General features: G+C 30.6%; 1 protein-coding gene across 6 annotated transcripts in view; it reads right to left on the bottom strand.

The window, feature by feature from the left end:
• Window positions 1-22,155, bottom strand: part of E(bx) (nucleosome-remodeling factor subunit NURF301 E(bx)) — a 190,009-nt gene that overhangs the window by 78,292 nt on the left and 89,562 nt on the right. For all 6 annotated transcript variants that reach the window (XM_075363866.1, XM_075363870.1, XM_075363868.1 and 3 more), the window contains exons 18-23: window positions 20,571-20,765; window positions 19,537-19,683; window positions 17,593-17,755; window positions 12,731-12,866; window positions 8,764-9,035; window positions 2,866-3,012 (exon numbers count right to left, since the gene is read on the bottom strand). In XM_075363866.1, coding sequence (XP_075219981.1) covers window positions 2,866-3,012; window positions 8,764-9,035; window positions 12,731-12,866; window positions 17,593-17,755; window positions 19,537-19,683; window positions 20,571-20,765 — 1,060 coding nt within the window. The remainder of the gene's footprint in view (window positions 1-2,865; window positions 3,013-8,763; window positions 9,036-12,730; window positions 12,867-17,592; window positions 17,756-19,536; window positions 19,684-20,570; window positions 20,766-22,155) is intronic.

Genomic DNA, 22,155 nt, shown 5'->3' with positions numbered 1-22,155 from the left:
CTATAACTCTGGAACCAAAATAAGTACCACTTATGATATATCGTTGACAAGCTCTCAATGAGGGCTTATTACTGCAGTTAAGAAAAACTCCTAAATCTATCTTTTTTTTGGATTTTGGGCTTTACTGGACACTTTTGGTCTGGTTGATTGCAATCAAAAGGGGAGGTGCATAACTAGGTGTTACAACAGTCCTAAATCCAAAATTTCAACATCCTAACGGCTAATCATTTTTGAGTTATGCAAGATTCATACGCACACATGTATGTACGTACAGATATCATGCTGAAACTAGTCAAAATGGATTCAGGAATGGTCAAAATGGATATTTTTGTTGAAATCTGAAAACCGAAATTTTTCGCTATCTCTTATTCTACTTTTTTCAACAAATTAAAACCACCAGAAACAACCAGACTTTTTTTTAACTGACTTTTCATTGCAGAACTATTATAATATACTCATAAAATAAATAAAAAACACATTTATCAGCCTAGTATAACTTCTCTTATCAGTCCAAGTTAATTGCAAACTTAAAAACTACTTAAGATGTAATTACGCAAAACAAGTTCCCATATTGCTGTCACATTTACACTAGAACAAATATTTAAAAAATGAATTTTGCATATAGCAACAAAGATAATAATGTACATTTATAATCTGTCAGAGATCACATTGAAAATACAGGAAAAAATTCAATCAATATATAAAAACATTCAATCACAAAAAATATCACTTTTAAAAATGTAATTACTTATCATCTGACTTTTTAATAGAAAAATATATTAAACACTTAAATATTCAACAGCTAATAAAAAAAAAAAAATATATATATATATATATACATTAAACATCTAATATATTACGGCAAAGAGTATATTTAAATTTTAAAAATTAAAAGATGACAGCCACAGCCTACTCAATGAAATGGGTGAAGCTCATCTGAAGGCAACTGAAAAATGTACCTTTGTTAGATGCTTCATTAATAATCAGATAAATGAAAGGACTGTTTTCAAGTGGATTGTCATCAGATTTTATCAGTGCCTGAACACAATATTTATATAGTAAACAAATAAATATTAAAGATTAACTTAAAATCTAAACAACAGTAATATAAAAACTCAGCACAGATGGGAAATGCATAAATACATAAGCATAAAATGCATAAATACATAAGCGAAAACTAAAATAAAACCACAATGAAATATAACATTAGAAATGTAACTCAAAAGAACAAAATTTTATGAATTAAATTTTTGAATCCAGATGAACGGTCTTGAAACCCTAAGACATTCAATAACATCGATACATTTTTGCCTAAGATATTTCGGATGTTAGCCTCTATTTTAAACGTCTGATGCAATTTTGCATAACAGACAAAATCCATGGTTATTCCTGTATGATGAGCTCCACAGTAATCTTAATTGGATGAAGTTTATTGTTGATGATAGCACTCCATTCACTTTACCACTCATCACAAAAACACCCATCACTAAACACCTGTACATGATTTTTCCACTCTGCCACTCTCTTCAGAAAATAGACAAGATCATTCAAAACAACACGATTAGTGAAAGGAGGATGTAAACAGCCTCTGTTGCCATACGATCTGCACACGCATTGCCTGAAATTGCAGTACGATTAGGGATCCAGCAGAAGCTCACAGTTGCGTTATGCTGAGTCATTTCAGAGATAACAGACTATATATCAGAGACAACAGGGTGTCTGGAGTACATGTCACTACTAATCACCTGCAAGGCACTCGTGGAATCTCAACAGACAAGTACGTGTCATGATACTGGGCTAAGCATATTTAAGGCCTTGTTATTAGCATACATCTCCAAAAAAAAAAAAAAACGCTGGGAAGGTCAAACATGTATGTTCTATTACAAACTACAAAAGTACAACCAACAACAGAATTATCATGTCTAGAGCCATCTGTATAAACTATAGCATCAGGATTCACATTAATTACAATACTAAAAGTTTTTCTTGTTAAGAAACTGGATTTGGGTCCTTTTTTTATATCGACCAAAACTAAAGTAATAATTCATGAGAGAAGGCTTCTAAGAGTAATGTAGGGTAATGTTGAGTAACAGGAGGTACTGAAGGTAATTGTATATTTAGAGGTAAGAAAAACTTTGATGGCCAGCGGAGCAGTAGATCTTGGCAAGATAAATATATAAGTTGCTGATGAACAATTCAAAATTTACTGATGCAAATATTCCAGTTGTAACAATTTTAAAGATTGGCAAAGCTTATAATAGAAAAGAAATTTCTATATAGCATAATAATGAATCATTTTACTCCACTATATAAATTAACAGAGACCTCACTGACAAAATTTCTACTATCAGTTAATACTGTGGCAAAAACATAGTAATGGATAGAAAGAAATGATGGTCAAAAATTTGTTTAAACAAATGTAAATATTTGTTTCTAGTTAACTGAACTTGAAAAGAAAAAACAAATATTAAATACAATCTTTAAACTATTTTCATCCCAACATAAATATATTTTTCTAGTAATATGCAGTGTTATTCCTTTTAAACTTAAATTACTGAGCTTCTATTGTACAAAAAACAAAATTCCATAAAATATTAGTTTAAATACTGGTTAAATTTTAGTAATTAATTAACTACCAGTAATTTGTAAGTTAATTACAAATTGTACAAAATCAATTTTTTTGTACAACTAAGAATACTGTTAAAAATTATTACATTAAACATAAATAATAAAAAATACTGAAAATTAGCAAAACACAGGATGATGTGACCACAATCAATTAGAATTTTAAATTTTCAGAATATTTACTTAACGTAAGTGATATGTAATTGTAAGTAAACAATTCAAAATGAAACTATAAACTACCTTTTGTCATAAATATCCTTCTTGTTCCTATCAATGGTTTACCAGGAGTAGAATTTGTTAATAATGAAGTTAGTGTACTTTTACCTCCAACTGAAGGTGATGGAGGAATAGCTACTTTAGTAACCACCTTAAATCCTTGATCACCACCTAAGAAAAGGTTAAAACATTACTAGAAAAACAGAGATTTTAATAAAGAAAAAAACTGTCTAGACAGATAAAGGTAAATCCAATCTTTTGAACAAAAATTATATAATTTTAATAAGCATAATTTTATTTTTTACATTAATGATATCTTATAAAAAGACGCAAACAAACCAAATTTTTGTTACTTGTAACTTACACTATGTTCAAACTAATCGATTTTAGGTTCTTTAGAAAATACTAATAATTATTCTCTAAAAATACTTACTACTGAAATGTGATAAGGTGGCTAAAATGTAATGCACAGAAGCTCACAACTCACAAATGAAGAAAAAAAAATGCGATGAAGTAGTACATTTTATTTGTAACAAAGACATAATATTATTTTTCCACGTAGTCACTATTTATAACTACACATTTCTCCCAGTAGTGGATTAGTTCTCATTCCATCAATGAAGAATGATGGCAGTCTTTCCTTGATCCACGACCTGAGTGTATCCTTTAGTTCATCATCCATGATGAAATAAATACCTGTAATATCCCTCTTTACATACAGAAAAAAGTGAAAATCACATAGCACCAAATCTGGTGAACACAAAGGGTGTGGAATAGGTCCGAACTGCAACTTCACAAGAGCTTTGGCAGTTGCACACAATGTGTGACCAATCATAATTGTGTTGCACAATTATCACTTGTTGTTTATCAAACATCAACAAACATTTCCTGAAATGAAATGTTTTAACATCTCTATGTATTACACAGAATTTATAGTTGACCGGGCTTCCAGGTAGTTGGTCATGTACATGTATTTACCACAATTTTTTTCCAAAGGGTGGTTTTAATTTTTTAAATATGACAAGCCATAGTGCTGGTATTCCGTGCTCTGCTGCTGCCTTTCTTCTCAGTCATAATGATGTAATTGAGTTCGGTCTATCATCACAATATTGAAAAGGAAAACTTCTCCCTCATGACAATAGCAATTTAAAAGCTGTGAACAGCTTTTAAATTGCTTTAAAAGCAATTCCTTTTGTTGTTGTTTGTTCTTTTCTGTGAGTCTGTGTGGCACGAATAAATTTTGTGGTAACCCAATTGTCCCTATTCATTCTTTATATTTTATTTTAATTTGTTCTACTCATTTTTTCAATATATCTGTGGCAATGCATTGTTGTGCGACAGTTGATAAAAATAATTAATCCACTCGTTTTGGTGTTTCTCATTAGTCACTGAAACCGGTCAATCACTGTGAGGTTCATTCTCAACATTCACTTAATCAGCTTTTGATGCACACAATTTCATTGCTCGCTTGCTTACAGAGCTTTGATCAAGTTTCATCACCATAAGTGGCTTTCAGACAACAATGAATGTCATTAGTGTTCACTTTTTCCACTGTTAACAATTCAGTCATTGCCCTTGTTTTAGGCACGTTGATATGGCAGGCATTTTTGACTCCATAACAATGATGGTTGACAGAAAATGAGAGGGTGTGGGTCAACAAATTTTGGAACGTCAGTAGCAGGGAAGTAGAAGTACAAGATGGCAGTACCTGTAGCTTTGTGCCACATTTTGTTCTTCCATTAATTTCCAGTATGCGTTACAAATCAGCCACCCCTTGTGTCTACGTATGAGTAACTGTATCAAGTTTATCTACATACTTATAATATGTAGCGTCACTAAACTTATTTGTGAAACTAAAGCTATTTTTTGGGGTGAAGGTTCTTATTAACTCACCTAAACTTAATAAGTCTACTGGTAAATGGTACTGTATATAAAAAAAACTTCCCTGACAGTTCAACTCATTGTTCAGTAAGGCATACACTGTGACATGATGATTTTTAAATATTTTGCTTACTTTATAGTTAACAGATCCAAAGAGTGGAAATAAAACTTATGTAATTTCAAAACAGTACAATTTATGTAAAAAAAAATTGCAATTTCATAACAGTCACCATTGTCTTAAATAACAGTTATAATAAAAAAGGCAGGATTATCTTGTATTTGAAAAAAAGGAATTCATTTTTAAAAAACTGCTAAATAACTGCCGCAGGGTAGAAGAAGTATTGCAACCATATATAATAACATTTAATAATACTACAAATTTAATACTCTGCTAATAAAACATTTAATATACTGTTGTTGTGCTGCTCAAAAGACATGTTTGTTAATCATTTTCTTGCAATAATTGTTATACAACACTCTCACACTGAAGTGAAATATTTTAACTAATTTTTATTTACAAATGTAAATTAATCAATCACATAATAATGACTATTTTTTTTATTAATATACAATCGGTTACCCAACTTAGCACAATGAAAACAACAGTTTTTTTTGTTTAATTTAAAAAGATAACCCTCCTTAATTGAAGCAGCCGTAACATACAAAATTATCAATAACTTGAAAACCACTGATTAATAAACATCTAAACCTGGTAAAAAAAGATAATTATTTATAGGTTATTAATAGATATTTTTAGAAATATTTTATGTGTTTAACATGAGCATAAAGTTTAGTGTTAAAAAAATTATAAGTCAAAAAGGGGTAATTTTTTCAAAGAAAATTTTCAGTAAAGAAATCAAATGACAGAGGTTAAACAAAAACTAATAGGGGAATAAAATAACATCACCCACGATTTGTTACCACTGCTATGAAGCAAATTATTAAGCGTATAACTTATCAACAAAGTAATAGCATGACTAGTATAGATTCACTTTCAAGTATCAATGAGGAAAGTAGGAGAGGAGGGTTGCTTGATGAGTTATGTATGCGACTTGAAAAAAAAGAAGTATTATTGAAATATCTCACACTTCTTCAATTTATACAATATACTCGTATTACTAATTATTATTATTAACATTCCATTTTCAGTTCATAGTATGGGCATACTGTAGGAAGCTCTGGAACAATTAAGCAGCTACACAAATTAAAGTTGTTTGTTTATACATTATGCTTGCTGATGCATACTTCAGTTCAAATATTTTATCATAAGAAACCAAATTATTTTTGCTTGGATTTGTTCTAATAGCAGAAATTTTTACATCAGGTTATTCAATTATACTGTTGTAGAGAGTTACTATTAAACAGATTACACTGGGGAACAAAAAATAATTTTATTTCTCAGGAAGAAAAATATGTGATTCTGCTAGTATTTTTTCTCCTGAATTCAAATATGACATCAGTTTTTCCACATCACGCAGGGTTTCCAAGATACACGCATTTAAAATTTTAAACATTTTACTACTTTCTGGATTCTTTAATATATAATATTCAAACATTTGACTCGCCTAGAAATTAGGAAATGACGATTTTCTGCTATATTTTGCCTGTGGAATATCCCTCTTGATGGTCCTCCAGATGGTCTTGGCCAGCATATTAGGATTTCATTTGGCTTGATACCTCTTTTCCATAGCTGAAATCTCCTGATGAAAGTGTTCCCCATGCTCATCGTTCATTGCGCCAAGATTTTCTGGGAAGTAATCTAGGTGCGAGTGCAGGAAGTGTACTTTTAAGGACATATTACAACCCAAATTTTGTTAATAGTTGACAATGTCACAGTAATTTTCCACCTTTCAATTTCCCAAAAACTCTGAGAAACATTTTTGAATGCTTGCCAAGCTGCTTTCTTCAGCGAGTTCCTCAAACTTTTCATCATGCATTAGTGATCGTATTTGTGGACCCACAAATATTCATTCTTTAATTTTGTATCACTAATTTTAGGAAAATTCTTCTGTTTTAAGTGCATGAAACCAGGAGTATTGTCCATGGCCTTGATGAAATTCTTCATTAATCCTAGTTTGATATGTAACGGAGATAGATACATATTTATAGGATTACACAATGGGTCATGTTTCACATTTTTCTGTTCAGGAATGAGTGATTTGCGTTTAGGTCATTCTTTTCTAATGAAATGGTTTTTTTCTGTCCCTACTATCCCATTCACACAAAAAACAACAGTACTTTGTGTAACCAAGCTGCAGACCAAGAATAGGTGCAATTACCTTCAAATCACCATAAATATTCCATTCATAAACTGCATATTGAAGCTTTTACATATAAATTTAAAGTTTTCATATGTTTCTTTCATACTAGTGGAGTTAACCACAGATACTGATGGGAATTTTTTGCCATTGTGCAGAAGCACAGCTCACAGCTTTTAAACTAACTTTAGAGGAATCACTAAACAAGCACCAATCTGTTAGGTTATTTCATTACAAAGTGTTTCCATAAGAGAAGAAATGTCATTTCAAAAAACTAAGCCATTTTCTTCAGAAAAATAATCCTTAAATTCAGAATGACAATTATGATAAGTACATATCTTTCTATTCTTTTGAAGAAGATTCCACCCTTTTAGCCAGGAAGCAAGCATTTTAGACTGTTTTTTAGATAATTTTAAATCTCGTATGAGATCGTTAAGATTTTCTTGAGTCAGTAAATGAGGCTCAGATGAACTACTTTGTTAAAAAGTTGTATCACCAGAATCTGTTTCTTTTTCTGCCTTACTTTCATCAGACTCTGAGCTCTCTTCATCTGTCACATGTTCTGGAGGCTTTGGTACGGGCAATACTTCGCAGTGTGGAACTGGTCTCATTGCAAATTGCAAGTTAGGGTAATCCACTGTATGTTTTGATTTTTATGTAATCCCTTTAATGTTTGTTAAGCAGAAATAACAGTCAAAAGAGTGAACTTTGGGTTCCCTCCAAATCATAGCAAATGGCATGTGGCGTGTGCCATTTTTCCATGTGGTGAGAAGCCTAAAACACAACTACAGATATGTGGAGGCCCAGGCCCTTCTTTGGTTCCCGACTTTACACCCAAAATAAAGTTCATAACACTTTTTTACTAATGTAGTAAGGTTTCAGCTTTGGGACTTGAGCGTCCCTTCACCACATACATAACAAAGATTGTTAGGATGTTTTAAAAAAATCTTGGCATGTTGTAACTAAAGACTAATTAAAAGAAATAAAGTTGTAAATATGTAACACACAAAACACTCACAATGACATGTTTACTGATTCACTACTATTCCTATCACAACTGGCATCGTTCCGATGAATGTGTGCTACACTAGATCACATTTGTACATGTCTATACAGATCTGAACCTCCACAACAGTAGCAACGCTACCCTTTGAGTTAGCTCATCTTACTAGACGATGGACAAATGAACGAAAAAACTTTTAAAAATATTTAAAAAAATTAAAATAACAAGAAAACTGTGGGTGATGGAAAAATTTTGAATACATATTTGGAAACAGGATAAAAAACTGCATTACGTACACTTATTGGTACTCATGAGACAAAAATCATGTTGGCCAGTGTTATTGTTGTGATCAGACAGAGTGTTATTTAATATTAAACTAAGAAAGTTTTTAAATGAAAAACAAAAAGATATTTTAAAAGAGGTTTATCAACACTATTTTTAATGTATTGAAATGCTGACAACGTTCTCAAGAAAGTCACACTTTATTTAGGAAGCATTTGAATGAAGTGTAAACCAACTTTTCTTCATGTTTTCAACTAAAAATAATAGATATTAAAAAAAACTTTTTTTAATGTTAACATTCACAATATATTTCACAAATACTAGAGTACTCCCTTCAATATATTATATTTAAAGCCTAAGGGCTTTACACACTTTTGTTATAAATCGATAACTGCCTTAGGTAACAAAGCCCATGTTGGCTAAACCAAAACATGAGCAACATTCCTGCACAAAAGAATTACAGATTAGAGAGATAATATATTAAAAAGGATTAACTACCATGAGTAGTTGTTGGAATAATTTTGATGACTTGCTGAGTAGCAGCTGTAGTTGGAGTATTTGGTGCATTTTTATCAATAACTCGTTTCTGTTGATGTGCAGCACGCTGTATTTTTAACTGTTGTTCTAATTTCTCCTTTATTTCATCAGCACTTGATTTACAGTCACCTGATTTTTGATCGTTGCCAGATTTAGAGCCACCAACAGCAGCTAGAACTCTAGAACGTGTTCCACTGCTCACTTGATTTTGGGCATTTGCAGCTTTCTCTAACCTACAATTAAAAAATATATATAACTACATTTTAATATGCCAAATATAGTGGAATCCACATAATGTAATCAATTGGTTATTGTTATCATAATCAATCAGTCCCAAAACCATCTACATATAAATAATCTACATATTGTGATCAAATTTCAGCTATTGTTATCAGTTATAATTTAATTATATACGTTTATAAAAAAAGTAAATTCTTAGGAATTTCTACAAAATGATCCTATTGTTCAAAATTTTGTAAACATAAGGATCCAACAATGTAATTCTTAGACAATAGGTAGGTACGTAAATGGGTTTTTACCTGAAGGATAGTCATTATACAGGTGGTTCAAATGGACAGTGTGTACAACATGTTGATACACAACGTAGTGTCAACAGGTTCAGTGCGTAATTGCCACTTTACCGTTGAGGACGTAAGATCTGCATAGTGTATAGATACTATTGCAATTAATCTAATTTATTTTATGATTTGTTCTCATGAAGTGTTGAGCTATAAGACTATATAAGGTGCATCATAAATAACAAATTTTTAAAGTCTATTTAAAGTGTATTCTGTTGTAATTCATTTGATTTATTTTGTCATCTGTTGACATTAATTATGACTATAACTACTGAGTTATAAGACTATAAAAAAGTTCATCATAAATAACCCTATGTACATGGCAGATAAAAGAAAAAAAAACATGTGGATTTATCTCTTCTTCAAGAAAAGAGGAAAATTTTAATGTTTAATAAATCGCCTAAAATGAGTCAAAGGAATGCAGCTGTGTACTTAAAAATTTCACCACCAATCTAATGCAAAATCTTAAAAAATACAGCAAGTATACAAACGTCTCAAATTTCCAAACAAAACATAGATCAAAAGAGAGCTCTATCTGGGAAAAACATTCAAGTTGAGTCGGCAATAAAAACTTGGTTCAGCAATGTTCGTGAAAAGAATGCTCCAGTAATGGACCAAAAATTATGCATCAAAAAGCAGAAGAATTAGCAAAAACTATGAGCAAACAATATTTCACAGCAACTGATAAATGGTTCAACAGATGGAAGAGGCGAGAGAATATTAACATTAAAGAACTCCATGGTGAAGAAAAAAATTCCAATTTCATAGCAGCTAGTGAATGGATAAAAACTGAGTGGCCCAATATTATTGCTGAATATTCACGCCCAGGATATCTATAATGCAAATGAAACTGGGTTTTATTTTCGTGCAATGCCCGAGTATACCTATTTGTTCAAAAATGAAACTTCCAAAGAATTTAATACTTTAAAAGAGGAAGTGAAAGTTATTTGTTGTACCAATATGGTAGGAGAAAAGCGAGATCTTTTAGTTATTGGTAAAAGTAAAAACCCACAGTGCTTTAAAGGTTTCAAAAATCTGCCTGTTGATTACATTTGTAGTGCTAATGCTTGGATGACAAATTTTATTTTTAACAATTGGTTAATTAAGTGGGATCAAGAATTAAGGTGAAAGATTGTCCTATTAGTAGAAAATTGCACAGCACACTCCAAAAAATTGTCTTTACAAAACATAAAAACAATTTTCTTATCTTCTAACACTACTTTGATAATCCAGCCATGCAACCAAGGTACAATAACATTAAAAGCCTATTACCGTAGGAAAATTCAAGAAAAAAATTATAGCTGAGCTTGATGGAATTCAAGACAAATCAGGTGCAAATGCAATTGAAAAGATTTCTCTTTTAGATGCATTACATTTGCTAGAAATGTTGTGGAAGCATGTCTCTAAGACAACAGTTGAAAACTGCTTCCAAAAAGGTGGAATTTCAAAGATCCATGTTCAAGCTTCTGCTGTCGATTCAAATGAAATACAATTTGAAACTTCAGGTAATATATTTAGAGTTGAGTTTGAAAATTGGGTTGATACTGACAAGGATATTGAAGTGACAGCTACAATGACCTTGAAGGAAATATGTATGGAAATTGCTGATCAATCCACATCATCAATAAAAGTTAATGAATACGACGAGTAAATGGAGGATGAAGAAGTTACAGCTCCACCAACTAATGGATATATGTGCAAGATGCCTTGAGAATTCTTCATCATGGTGCCCAATATAGGGCAACAAATTTTACCAAACATTATGAGTATGAAGACTACATTCAGGAGTTGATTAACTCCAATAAACGGCAAACAGCTATCAATGAATTTTTAAATAAATTTTATGTTTTTTTTTTTTTTTTAATTGTTAATAAGATATGTTATTTTGCATAAAAATAAAGATTTGTATTATTGTGTAGTATTTTTTTTTTCTATCCTTTACTTAATATTATCAATTAGTTACTATTATCAAAAGTTACAGGTCCCCCATACTGATCACAATAAGTGGACTCCACTGTAATAAAAATTTACAGGCCACCAAAAACAAATACAAAAAACCATTTTTATCAGGACTGGTTGAGGCAAGACATATAAGTATTTAAAAAAGACACTATATTAAGTATGATATTATATCCTACTTATTCAATATTAAAATGCACAAAAATATAAAAGGAATGAATATGATAAAGGAAGAAAATTAAAAAAATACTATTTGTTTGCAGTGAAGATATTTGTAAGATCACAAACATGCAGAACAGAATTGAATGGTAGACAATCAAAGTAGAATATGAATTAAAAGTAAACCTTAACTAGAAATCAAGATTCATGAAATTGAAGCAACAAGAAATAAAAAATGAATTAGGCAAAATAGTTTTTAAAACCTTAATATTTTATAATAGTCAAAGGACTGAAATGAAATAAAAACATCAAAAAATAATATAAAATAATAATTGGTAAAGCCTATGTTAAAACATAAAAAATCTGTTGTGGACACCACATGACATCCTTGTATGCCTATTCAATTACATATACACATTTTTAAAAGTACATCAAATTTTATTTCACTAATAACTTCTGATTTTTTTTTTCTTTTTTTATTGTTATTGAATTATTATTTACTGTAAATTTTTTTTTACAATCAGAAGTTGATAATTATTAATAAATCAATATATTTAAATTAAAAAAAGTTAAAAAAAAGGAAATGAAGATGTGCCTTCATCCTTTCCCTTGTAAGATCCTTTATCCCTTGTAAGATCAAAATATTTCATTAATTAAAACTTTATTTGGCTATAACTCTGGAACCAATAAAAATAAGTACCACTTATGTTATGTCATTGAAAGGCTCTCAATGAGGGCTTATTACTGCAGTTAAGAAGTCCGAAATCCATTTTTTTTTTAATTTTGGGCTTTTTTGGACACTTTAGATCTACTTGATTGCAATCAAAAGGGGAGGTGCACAACTATATGTTATAACAATCCTGATCCAAAATTTCAACATTCTACAGCTAATCGTTTTTGAGTTATGCAAGATACATACGTACATACAGATATCACACCGAAACTAGTCAAATGGTTATTTCTACTGAAATCTGAAAACCGAAATTTTTCATGATAATAATACTTCCTTGTATGAAGTACAAGGAACTAAAAATGAAAGCTGTCAATAAAATATGAAAACAAAATACATGTAACTACTACTAATAACTATCTACCAAAACTCATTCGTTATATTATAAAATACTATTAAATTAATTTAAATTTATGAATGTATAACTGAAATAAATAAATGCAAATGCATATGTTAATGTATTAATTATATACATTAATCAATTTTAGACCTTCATACTCACTTTTCTCCGTACTGTTTAATCTCCCATAATTCAAGCCTATTTTCATCAACCCAAGATTCTGTAACCTGAGGTTCTGTATTTTGTGGTGTTTCCTCTCGTTTTCTCTTACGAAGACCACTTCTTATTGAAGTTACTTCTGTATCACAAAAAAAATTATATAAGAATAAGGGGGAAAACCAAGCAATGATAAATAATGAAAAAATATTTTAGCGTTTCTAATGATCATTAACCTGATAAGATAGCATTCTCTCAGGATTAAGCTCTTTTCTGCTACAAAGTGATTAATAATTAATGTAATAAAATAAGAATACAACATAATTTTTAGGATTGAAATTATAACTTTTCTCCAAAATAACAACTTTAACGAAAGTCAAATCAAGCCTTCCACAAGGTGCACCTAGATATATCCAGAACAAACAGGGGAAATTTGTATGGTCAACTAAATCTAAACAAACTTCACACCTTCATCTATCATCAAGTCATACCCCTACATCATCTCACTAGATCAATCAAGAATTTTAATTCAGAACCTAGTCTCACCACAGGTGATCTCTTGACCATCAACCATGAAAGGTCTTCTATGCAATACTCCACTGGATGAACAAAGTAACACCAGAGTTCAGAGAAGGCAGCACTCAGATACAGTAGGCTGCCACTTAGAAGATAACACACGATCGGAAGCACTGGAATGCTACAACGCCACACACACAAACAGGAATAATACAAAATCCAAAATCAAACCGAAGAAAATCACCTACATTTCCACACACAATGTAAACTCATTCAAGCAGACTGGAAAACTAAAAATAAAAACTGACCTAATGGACCAACATAAAATTTTCATCATAGGACTGCAGGAAATAAGAAAACACCGATCAGGACACCATGAAATCTCAAGAATGTAGGCTCTACAAAGGTTTAAATGGGAAGAGAGTGATGAAAAGTGCCCCACAGTTTGGAACAGGCTTTTCGGTCAGCCTCAAAATAATGAACTCCAAATAACAATTCAAGTCACAATCCCCACGAATCTCAATACTCACCCTAAAAGCATCTAATAAAATGTACATCATAATAAACGCCCAAATCCCCACTATCAAACAAACAATGTAAAAATCCTCTAAGGATTAGGCACAGGCTCAGATCACTACGTAGTCAAAATTAAAATTAAATTTACACCCCAAAAGAAGTAAAAAAAACCAAGCCCCTAAAACTAAAATAAAAATAAACTCTACCCAACTAATCAAGAATGAAAATTACCGAAAAAAATAACAATCAAGGATAAACTCTAAGACCTAATTAACAACTTTAAACAAATTGCAGAAGAAGAAGAATTGGCTCCAATAAAACCCACAAAAAGCATCAAAGGTGAAACAATGAAGCAACAAAAATCAAAAACATCCATCCAAAATCTAGTAAAGCAAAGAAAACAAATCCACCCAAACCCCAATGAAAATAAAAGGACAACAACATAAAGACACACTAAAATCAATAGAAGAGAATTCAATGAAACGCAATTGAAAGACTACCACAAAACCTTCAAAAACAACTCCAAAGACACAAACTCTCAACCCCACTACTAATGAAGGGTAAATCTGGTCCATAACAATATAGACAATGAGGAAATCCTAGCTAAATATTTCAACAAACTCCTAAATTGCGAAGAACCGACAGAACTCCTAAATTTCTTTGACACCAGCACCCTAATATCAAAATCGGAAAACATCAACTCTGGCGCAATAAAAGAAATCTGCCAAGCACTGGGTGAGATGAAAAATTACAAACTGGCAGGAGAAATTCAGACCTTTGTAGAGATCTGGAAACATGTGGTAAGATCAGCAAAAATTGCTCTTCATCAACAGCTTGGCAACATCTGAATCAAAGAACTACCAGAACAGTGGATGACAGCCGTTATCCACAAGCTACACAAAAAAGTGGACAAAATAAACCCTAACAACTACAGAATAATCTCATTCCTATACACAACATACAAAATTCTTTCATCAACCATCCTCAACAGGATCGGTTCACAACTAGCGAAATAACTAGGAGAATACCAGGGAGGTTTAAGATCCTGGAGGAGTTGTCCAGACCAGATCAAGCTAATAATGGATTACAACAGAAAAAGAAGCAAACATAGTGATAATGTTTGTAGACTTCAAGAATGCATACTCTACAGAGACACCTCAGACTACATCCCAAATAAATAAACATAATAAAACTGATCCTCACAAACACTAAGTCAAAAGTGAATTCAGAGGTGAACTCTCGAAATCATTTGAGATCAAAACTGGACAGCACAAAGGCAAATTTCGCTGCTACTATTCAACTGTGCTCTGGAGAAGGTAATGAGGGAATGGCTCACAATAAAACTAAGCCAAATATTCAAAACAAACTGCCTCGATTTTGTCGATGACTTGGCACTACCAGCAAATCGACGAAACTAAAACACAGATATTAGAACTTCAAAACATCATTCAAAAAGATAGAAATTATGCCCCAAAAACTAAGCAATTAAAACATAAATGGTGATAAAGTAAAAATAGTAAACCAATTTAAATACGCCTGAGAAATAATAACAAACAACCTAAATGAAAAAACCTCAAGTCAAACAAGAACAAACAAACTAGCTAAAGGACAAAAATTAATCTGGTAACACCTATAGTAAAAAATGTCTATCCATAAATTCAAAAATAGAATACTACAACACAGTTATAAAACCAGAAGCCATAAATGTAGCAGAAACACTCTTCCACTGAATGAACAAGCAAAAACAGAGTCCAGAAAATCAAAAGAAGAATTGTAAGAACCTACATCAACAACTAGTACCAGAAAGACAGGGCAGTGGTGGATCATGCCCATTAAAGTCTGTACAAAGTTTGTTAGATCCATCACTGATACCATGCGTAAGAGGAGAGTAAAATTCTTTGGACAAATCATAAAAATGCAAGATTTGAGACTTCTGAAACAGCTGGTACAGAACAATTTTGACTTGAAAAAGACAGAATGTAGACAGATCAGAGAAATAAGAGAGTATTTGAAGGAAATTGGCTCTACAACAGACGACACCACAGACAAGATAAAATTAAACAAAAAAATCAAGGACAAGAACACTCGCTTCACACTCGCAAGAAAGAAACTCACAACATGAACATGTTTAACCCCAGAAAGGGTACGGAAATCGAAACGTATGAAAATGTATTGGTAAGACCACCAGGCCCAAACAGTCCCTTCGAAAAGACTTGGATAATGGACTGACTAAAGTGATACTATGCGATCATAAAGATGAAAAAAAGAACCATGTGTCGGTTTTCCCCCTAATAATACCCAACCTACTTTTTAATGAATTTCCATAACATATTTTTCTTACCTAAACATGAGTACACATATAAGCTTCATTAATGTCTACTTAATGATCTATTTCTTCAACTTTATAAAACAAGTACAAAAAATTATTACAATCAAAAACCAATGAAAAAAAATCAATTAACACCTGTACAAAAACAGTTTAAAAATGTTAATTTTATTCTTAAAATGAATTAATCTGAATGTAATGATGCTAAGTAATATATTTTTATATTTCAATGTTTAGTACTGAAGCTTTTTTGTCATTTAAAAAAAAAATGAAATGTATACAACAGGCATACAGTATTTCTCCAGTTACAACAGTTTTACCATAGTGTCTTGAATTGTGACCAGTTAAAATACAATTCAAAATTTCACACTCTTCCACCAGCACTAAGTCTTGACCTTCACTAAACTTAAATGAATCTGAATTAAATCAAAAAATCTCATTAGGTCTAAATAAAAAAAAACAAATTGAAAAAAAATTTACATAATCAAAACTGTACGAACATGAAAACAAGTATAATACAGATATCACACATCACAGTTCACAGACCACTTAAATAATAGTTTGCTAAGAATTAGCACCATCAAATGTGTTCATTGTCATCTCAAGCAAGCAGTTCTGTAAGCATTTGCCTGGGCAAAATGGTACTGAAGCAAATGGGCTGAGCCTATTCACAGCCTATTAGGAGATATACAAGTTGTTCAGTCCTCCACGTTTTAAGTATTTTCTGCTTTAACTTTCCAAAATTAATTGAATTTCTATTAAAATCATCATAACTTTTGAAGCAAAAGCAGATTTTCTACATCATTTACACAAGTACGATGAAAATAATACATTCATAAAAATGAACAATTTTACCAACAATAAGATTTCAGAAACAGTTAATTACGTCATAAACAGGAATACTGTACAGAAGTCCAAGTGTCATTAATGTTATATTATGTCTATTTAATTTCGAAGACAGAAATCCTTGTTCAAGTTACTAAAAAAATTAACTAACCAAGAACTAACTGAATGAAAATTTAATAAAGATTAAAAAATTAAACTATTCCAACCCGATAAAAAACAACCTACTTTAATGAAAGCATTTTCCTTCGGATTTCAAGTTTTACTTTCAGCCATGTTTTTTTTTTTATGTGATTCAGATTTATACAATTAATTTGTTTTGTAAATTAGTATTACTATTATTACTATTCTCTATTGCAAAGGTAACTAATAAATCTTATTAAAGTTTTTTTTTGTCAAGCACCTTCAATATAACATACTGACCTCATACACTATATTATCATATATTCACTACATAATGGATTACCAAACAAATGAAATTTCACAACAATTTTCTTTCCTTGATTAATAATTTGCTGATCAACAAACAGTTTATTTTTCAGTCAACAGTAGTCCAATTAAAAAATCAATCTTAAAATCTAAAACACTTCAAATAAAAGTAAAATATATAATGGAAAAAAATTAATAAAATAAAATGAATCAATAATACAACATTTTTACAACATACCTCTAACAGTTTTGGGTAATTCTAATGGTATAACCACTTTACGAACAAGGTACTGCGTTCTATCACAAAATTCACCAAGATGACGCATTTTTAATATTTCTGTTGACATAAGTTCAGTATCTGTTGTCACCTGATGTTTACCATCAGATGATGGTGGTTTAACCTGCAATAAAAAGATATATTTTAATATAAATATATATATAACTGCTAAAACGTACAAATATTGATCACATAATCATTTTTACACAGTTTAATACTGAATACAGAGTGCTGGTCTGTTAGAGTAAACAGTATTTAGTTCTGCAGTGATGTGACTGCAGTACTGGTTTTCAACAAATTAATTTTATTTTTACATTATCAAAAGATTTAAAATTAACAACCAAATGTATATGAGTGTATGGAATGTTTATGAAGAGAAAACTAAATTATTACAAACTAATAAAATAAATTAAATGAAAAATATGTGTGATTTATATTATGTCATTTAAAAATTATCTAGCTGTAAAGATTTTTGATTATTGTAATCAATCACTGAATACATTTATGGATTTGTTCATGAATTAAAATATAAATAATCCACTGTTTAATAAAAATCAGTGTTGCTAAGTGTAGATATATAAATCATTCATGAAGTAATTTTCAAATTTAAAATGTAGATCTCCATGGCAGATTGGTAGTATCTTGGCTTATATCCAGGGATTCCAGGTTCAAATCCCAGTCAGGCATGTAATTTTTTTTTATACAGTACAAAGTCTCACTTATATACTACAACATACAACTTCAAAACTTCTGTAGTGAATTAATTCATCAAGAAAAAACTAAGTAAAAATATAACAGTACATTATATTCTACTTTTAATATTACATGGATTATATCGAAGGACATGGTTCAGAGGGATATGAGGGTGTTTAGTAACAAGTGCACATGTTCAAGTAAACACTCTTAGCAATTCAGCCAACCTGTACGTATATGTTCTAACTTAACTGTATAAAACATATAACTATCTATCTGTTATTTAATAAATTTACATTTTATTTTGAAGTCTGTCATCTGCATATAAAGTTTCAAAGATATAAATGGCCCAGCACAGTCCAAGCATTGAATTAAATGTATATCAGGAAAGGTTTTAGTCGCATCAATGTTTACAAAAAAAAATTAAATTAAGAAGTTTTATATGGTTTTAAACACATAAAATCTAGCTATCATACTAAAGATAGAAGAACAATTTTTTTAGATAATATACCTACTATACAGTTTTTATTACCTAAAAAAGCTAAACTTTTTCACATTACTTTTAAACTCAAAATATTCGTTATGTACAAATGATAGTTACAATTTCATATTGATTTGGATTTCCTGCTTACACTTTTCTTTTTCCTGTTTATTCTCCAGTAATTACCATTAGGATATTACTTCAGAGGATGATATGTATGAGTGTAAATGAAGTGTAGTCTTGTACAGTCTCAGTTCGACCATTCCTGAGATGTGTGGTTAATTGAAAAAACCCAACCACCAAAGAACACTGGTATCCACAATCTAGTATTCAAATCTGTATAAAATAACTGACTTTACTAGGACTTGAATGCTGGAACTCTCAACTTCCAAATCAGCTGATTTAGGAAGATGCGTTCACCACTAGACCAACCCAGTGGGTTTCCTGCTTACACCTAGCAAGCAATATCTAAAATATCGTTATAATCACTTAGGGTAGAGAAAGACATCCTTAGTTGAGTGTATTAATTTCTCTAAAGTCCTTTACAGCATTTACTGTGTTATATAGGTAAAAAACTAAATAAATTAATACATTTAAAAACACAATAAAAATAAAATAAATGAAGGTCAGATCATAAAGCATCTACTTGAAAATTCTGATTTTATGTGCTCAGAATAGTACCTTAACAAAAATCCAACGTTTACAACCCTCAGTCAAAAAAAAAAACATACCTGCATGTCATCCCAACGCAAACATGCCCATATTATTCTTAATTGTAAGCTAGCTGCTGCAAGTGTTTTTAAATTGATTGTTCGGTACAGCCAACATGTTTTAAATAATGGCCTTGAACATGGGTAAGGCCAAGCCTGTTGGTTCACCTGCAACACAAGACATTTACAAGGATATTTAAAAGCAGTTTAATAATAATTTTTAATTAAGTTTAAGATTTTTAAGACATAACTACTCAGTAATAATTTGATTAAGCTTGATTTAAAATCTTATAAGTTATTTATATCTTGAGAGTTATTTTGGGATTCGCCTTGCACAAACTTTACAATATCTAAATTTTGGATAATCTTACAGGCAAACATGATTAATTTGTAGATCATTTGCTATTTACCAACTAACTATTCATCTGTCTTTCAGAACCATGACATGTATGTGCTCAATATCATCTTCAGTTATAGTCATAGATGTTGTAGTCATAGATTGGGTATCTATTTCCTTCATGTATATATATATATATATCACCTGCATGACTATTTTTAATTTTTCATTAGCATTCTATTGTGGTAAAACACTGTTCTCATACTGAGTTAAAATCTTCAGTAGATTTCAGCCCTGTGATACACTTTCAGACTACAAAACAGAGATTACTGAACACTGCCCTTTTAATGCTGCCCGATTAATGTTACGGCTGCAACAGCAGAACTGATATCAGATTTATACAAAGTGTCAAATTGGAAACAACACATAGCATCTGCATGTGAAAATGGCAGTGTTTCCAACAGAAACACAAATACATTGTGAATAATTACTGAGACTAACCCTCAAAAAACACTATTATTGCTGAAAATTCAAACATAACAATTTAAATGACCAAACTGATAAATATATCAATTATATATAGCATAAGTATAAGTGATAAGTACTTATCACAATACTTAAGCCCAGAAACAGTATAACTCATAAAAAAGAAAAAACTAATAAACATTTTAGGAAAACTTTCAATAAACAGAAAAATAATTAAAACAAAAAAAATTACCTTAGCAAGATGATTAAAACCAAATACAAGAGTACGACCAGATTGTCGGGCCAGTTTTCTTAACTCATGCTGCGGTAATATCAACAAGTTACGTTTTTTACTTTTTGTCTGGAATGTAGAGCAATGTGGATATTTCACTTGTAACCTCTTTTTCCTCCTTTCATTAATAGCTGAGGTAGCTTTCTTAAGATATAACTGAAAATAATAACTTTAAATATAGCTACCTAAGTAATTAATCAGAATTAAAATATAAAATAATTTTATTAAAAAACCCACAACCATCCTCAGCAGTAAGTAATCAGTTTACAGTTCATTTAAAATAATAAAATTTATTATTCAACCATAATGACATATTTTCAATAACCTTCCATTCTCTACTCTCCTCTACCGAAGTGTTTACATTTTTTATAACAACTCTAACCTCTAAAATATTTTTTTAATTAATTTTTTTTTCAAACTGAAAAATTCTATAGTTCCAAATTGTATACTTCTAATTCTATATTTACCAACAATCTGCCTAAAAATATCTATAGTAAAGAATTTACAAGATTCTTTAAATTTACATTTTATGTTAGAATTTAATAAATTTGCCATAGAATATTGTAATTAGAAAAACAAATGTTTTTATCACTGCTTAAAAAAATAAAAATATCCAATTAAACAGAGATTATAAGGGGTTTTTCAAATTGGGCACAAAAAACTGACAGATTGTGGTGTTGATTTGTTTTTTTTATTTTTCAAACATAATTTATTTTCAGTAATTTATGAGAAATCATTATGGAACATAAACATCTCAACAACGTTTACAAACAACCTCAACATTTACCAATCATAAAAGTTTATTATCAAAATATAGAATTGGTTACAGCTTCATATTGTGCATTTGTGATATTTATGGTGTGTATAATCAGCCAGATAAAGTACAATTCATGGTTTGGTCAACAAATTCGAAGAGAGTTTTCTCTACTTGACGTTGAAATCCCAATTCACAAAAGAAATGGAAGGAATAAAGAGAATATTGCACTTGAGAACATTTCATGAAAATGAGAATGTTCATGAAAATCAAAATTTAGCAATTTTACATTGTTCACAAGAATTGGGCATTTCTTCAACACAACATGGCGAATTTTGCTTCAAGATCTTGGTATGCACACATTTAAGATTAAACTAACTCAATAATTACAGCCACAGAACCATTATTTACATAGACGGTTTGCTGATTGGACTATAGAGCACAGCTCAAAGAAGTCCAAATTTTCATTAAATAAAAAAAAAATCATCTTTTCAGGTGAGGCTCATTTTTGGTTTGATGGGGATTTGTAAACAAGAAAAAGTACCATATTTAGGATGATTACAATCCACAAATGATTCAACAGAGGTCATTACATCCAAAAAATCAGTTTTATGGGCTGGTGGCATCATGGGTCATTCTTTTTTTGAAAATGTACAAAGAGATGCTGTTACAGTAAATTGTGAACACTATCAAGCTATGATTTGTGATTTTTTTTTTAATTGCAAATTTGGATGAATGAGTTGTGTTTTTAACAGGATGATGCCACATGCCAAACAAATGCTGAAACAATTC

This window comes from Lycorma delicatula, chromosome 4 (assembly GCF_047948215.1).
Source record: "Lycorma delicatula isolate Av1 chromosome 4, ASM4794821v1, whole genome shotgun sequence".
Lineage (NCBI taxonomy): Eukaryota > Metazoa > Arthropoda > Insecta > Hemiptera > Fulgoridae > Lycorma > Lycorma delicatula.
This window is presented reverse-complemented; position numbering and strand designations above follow the sequence as displayed.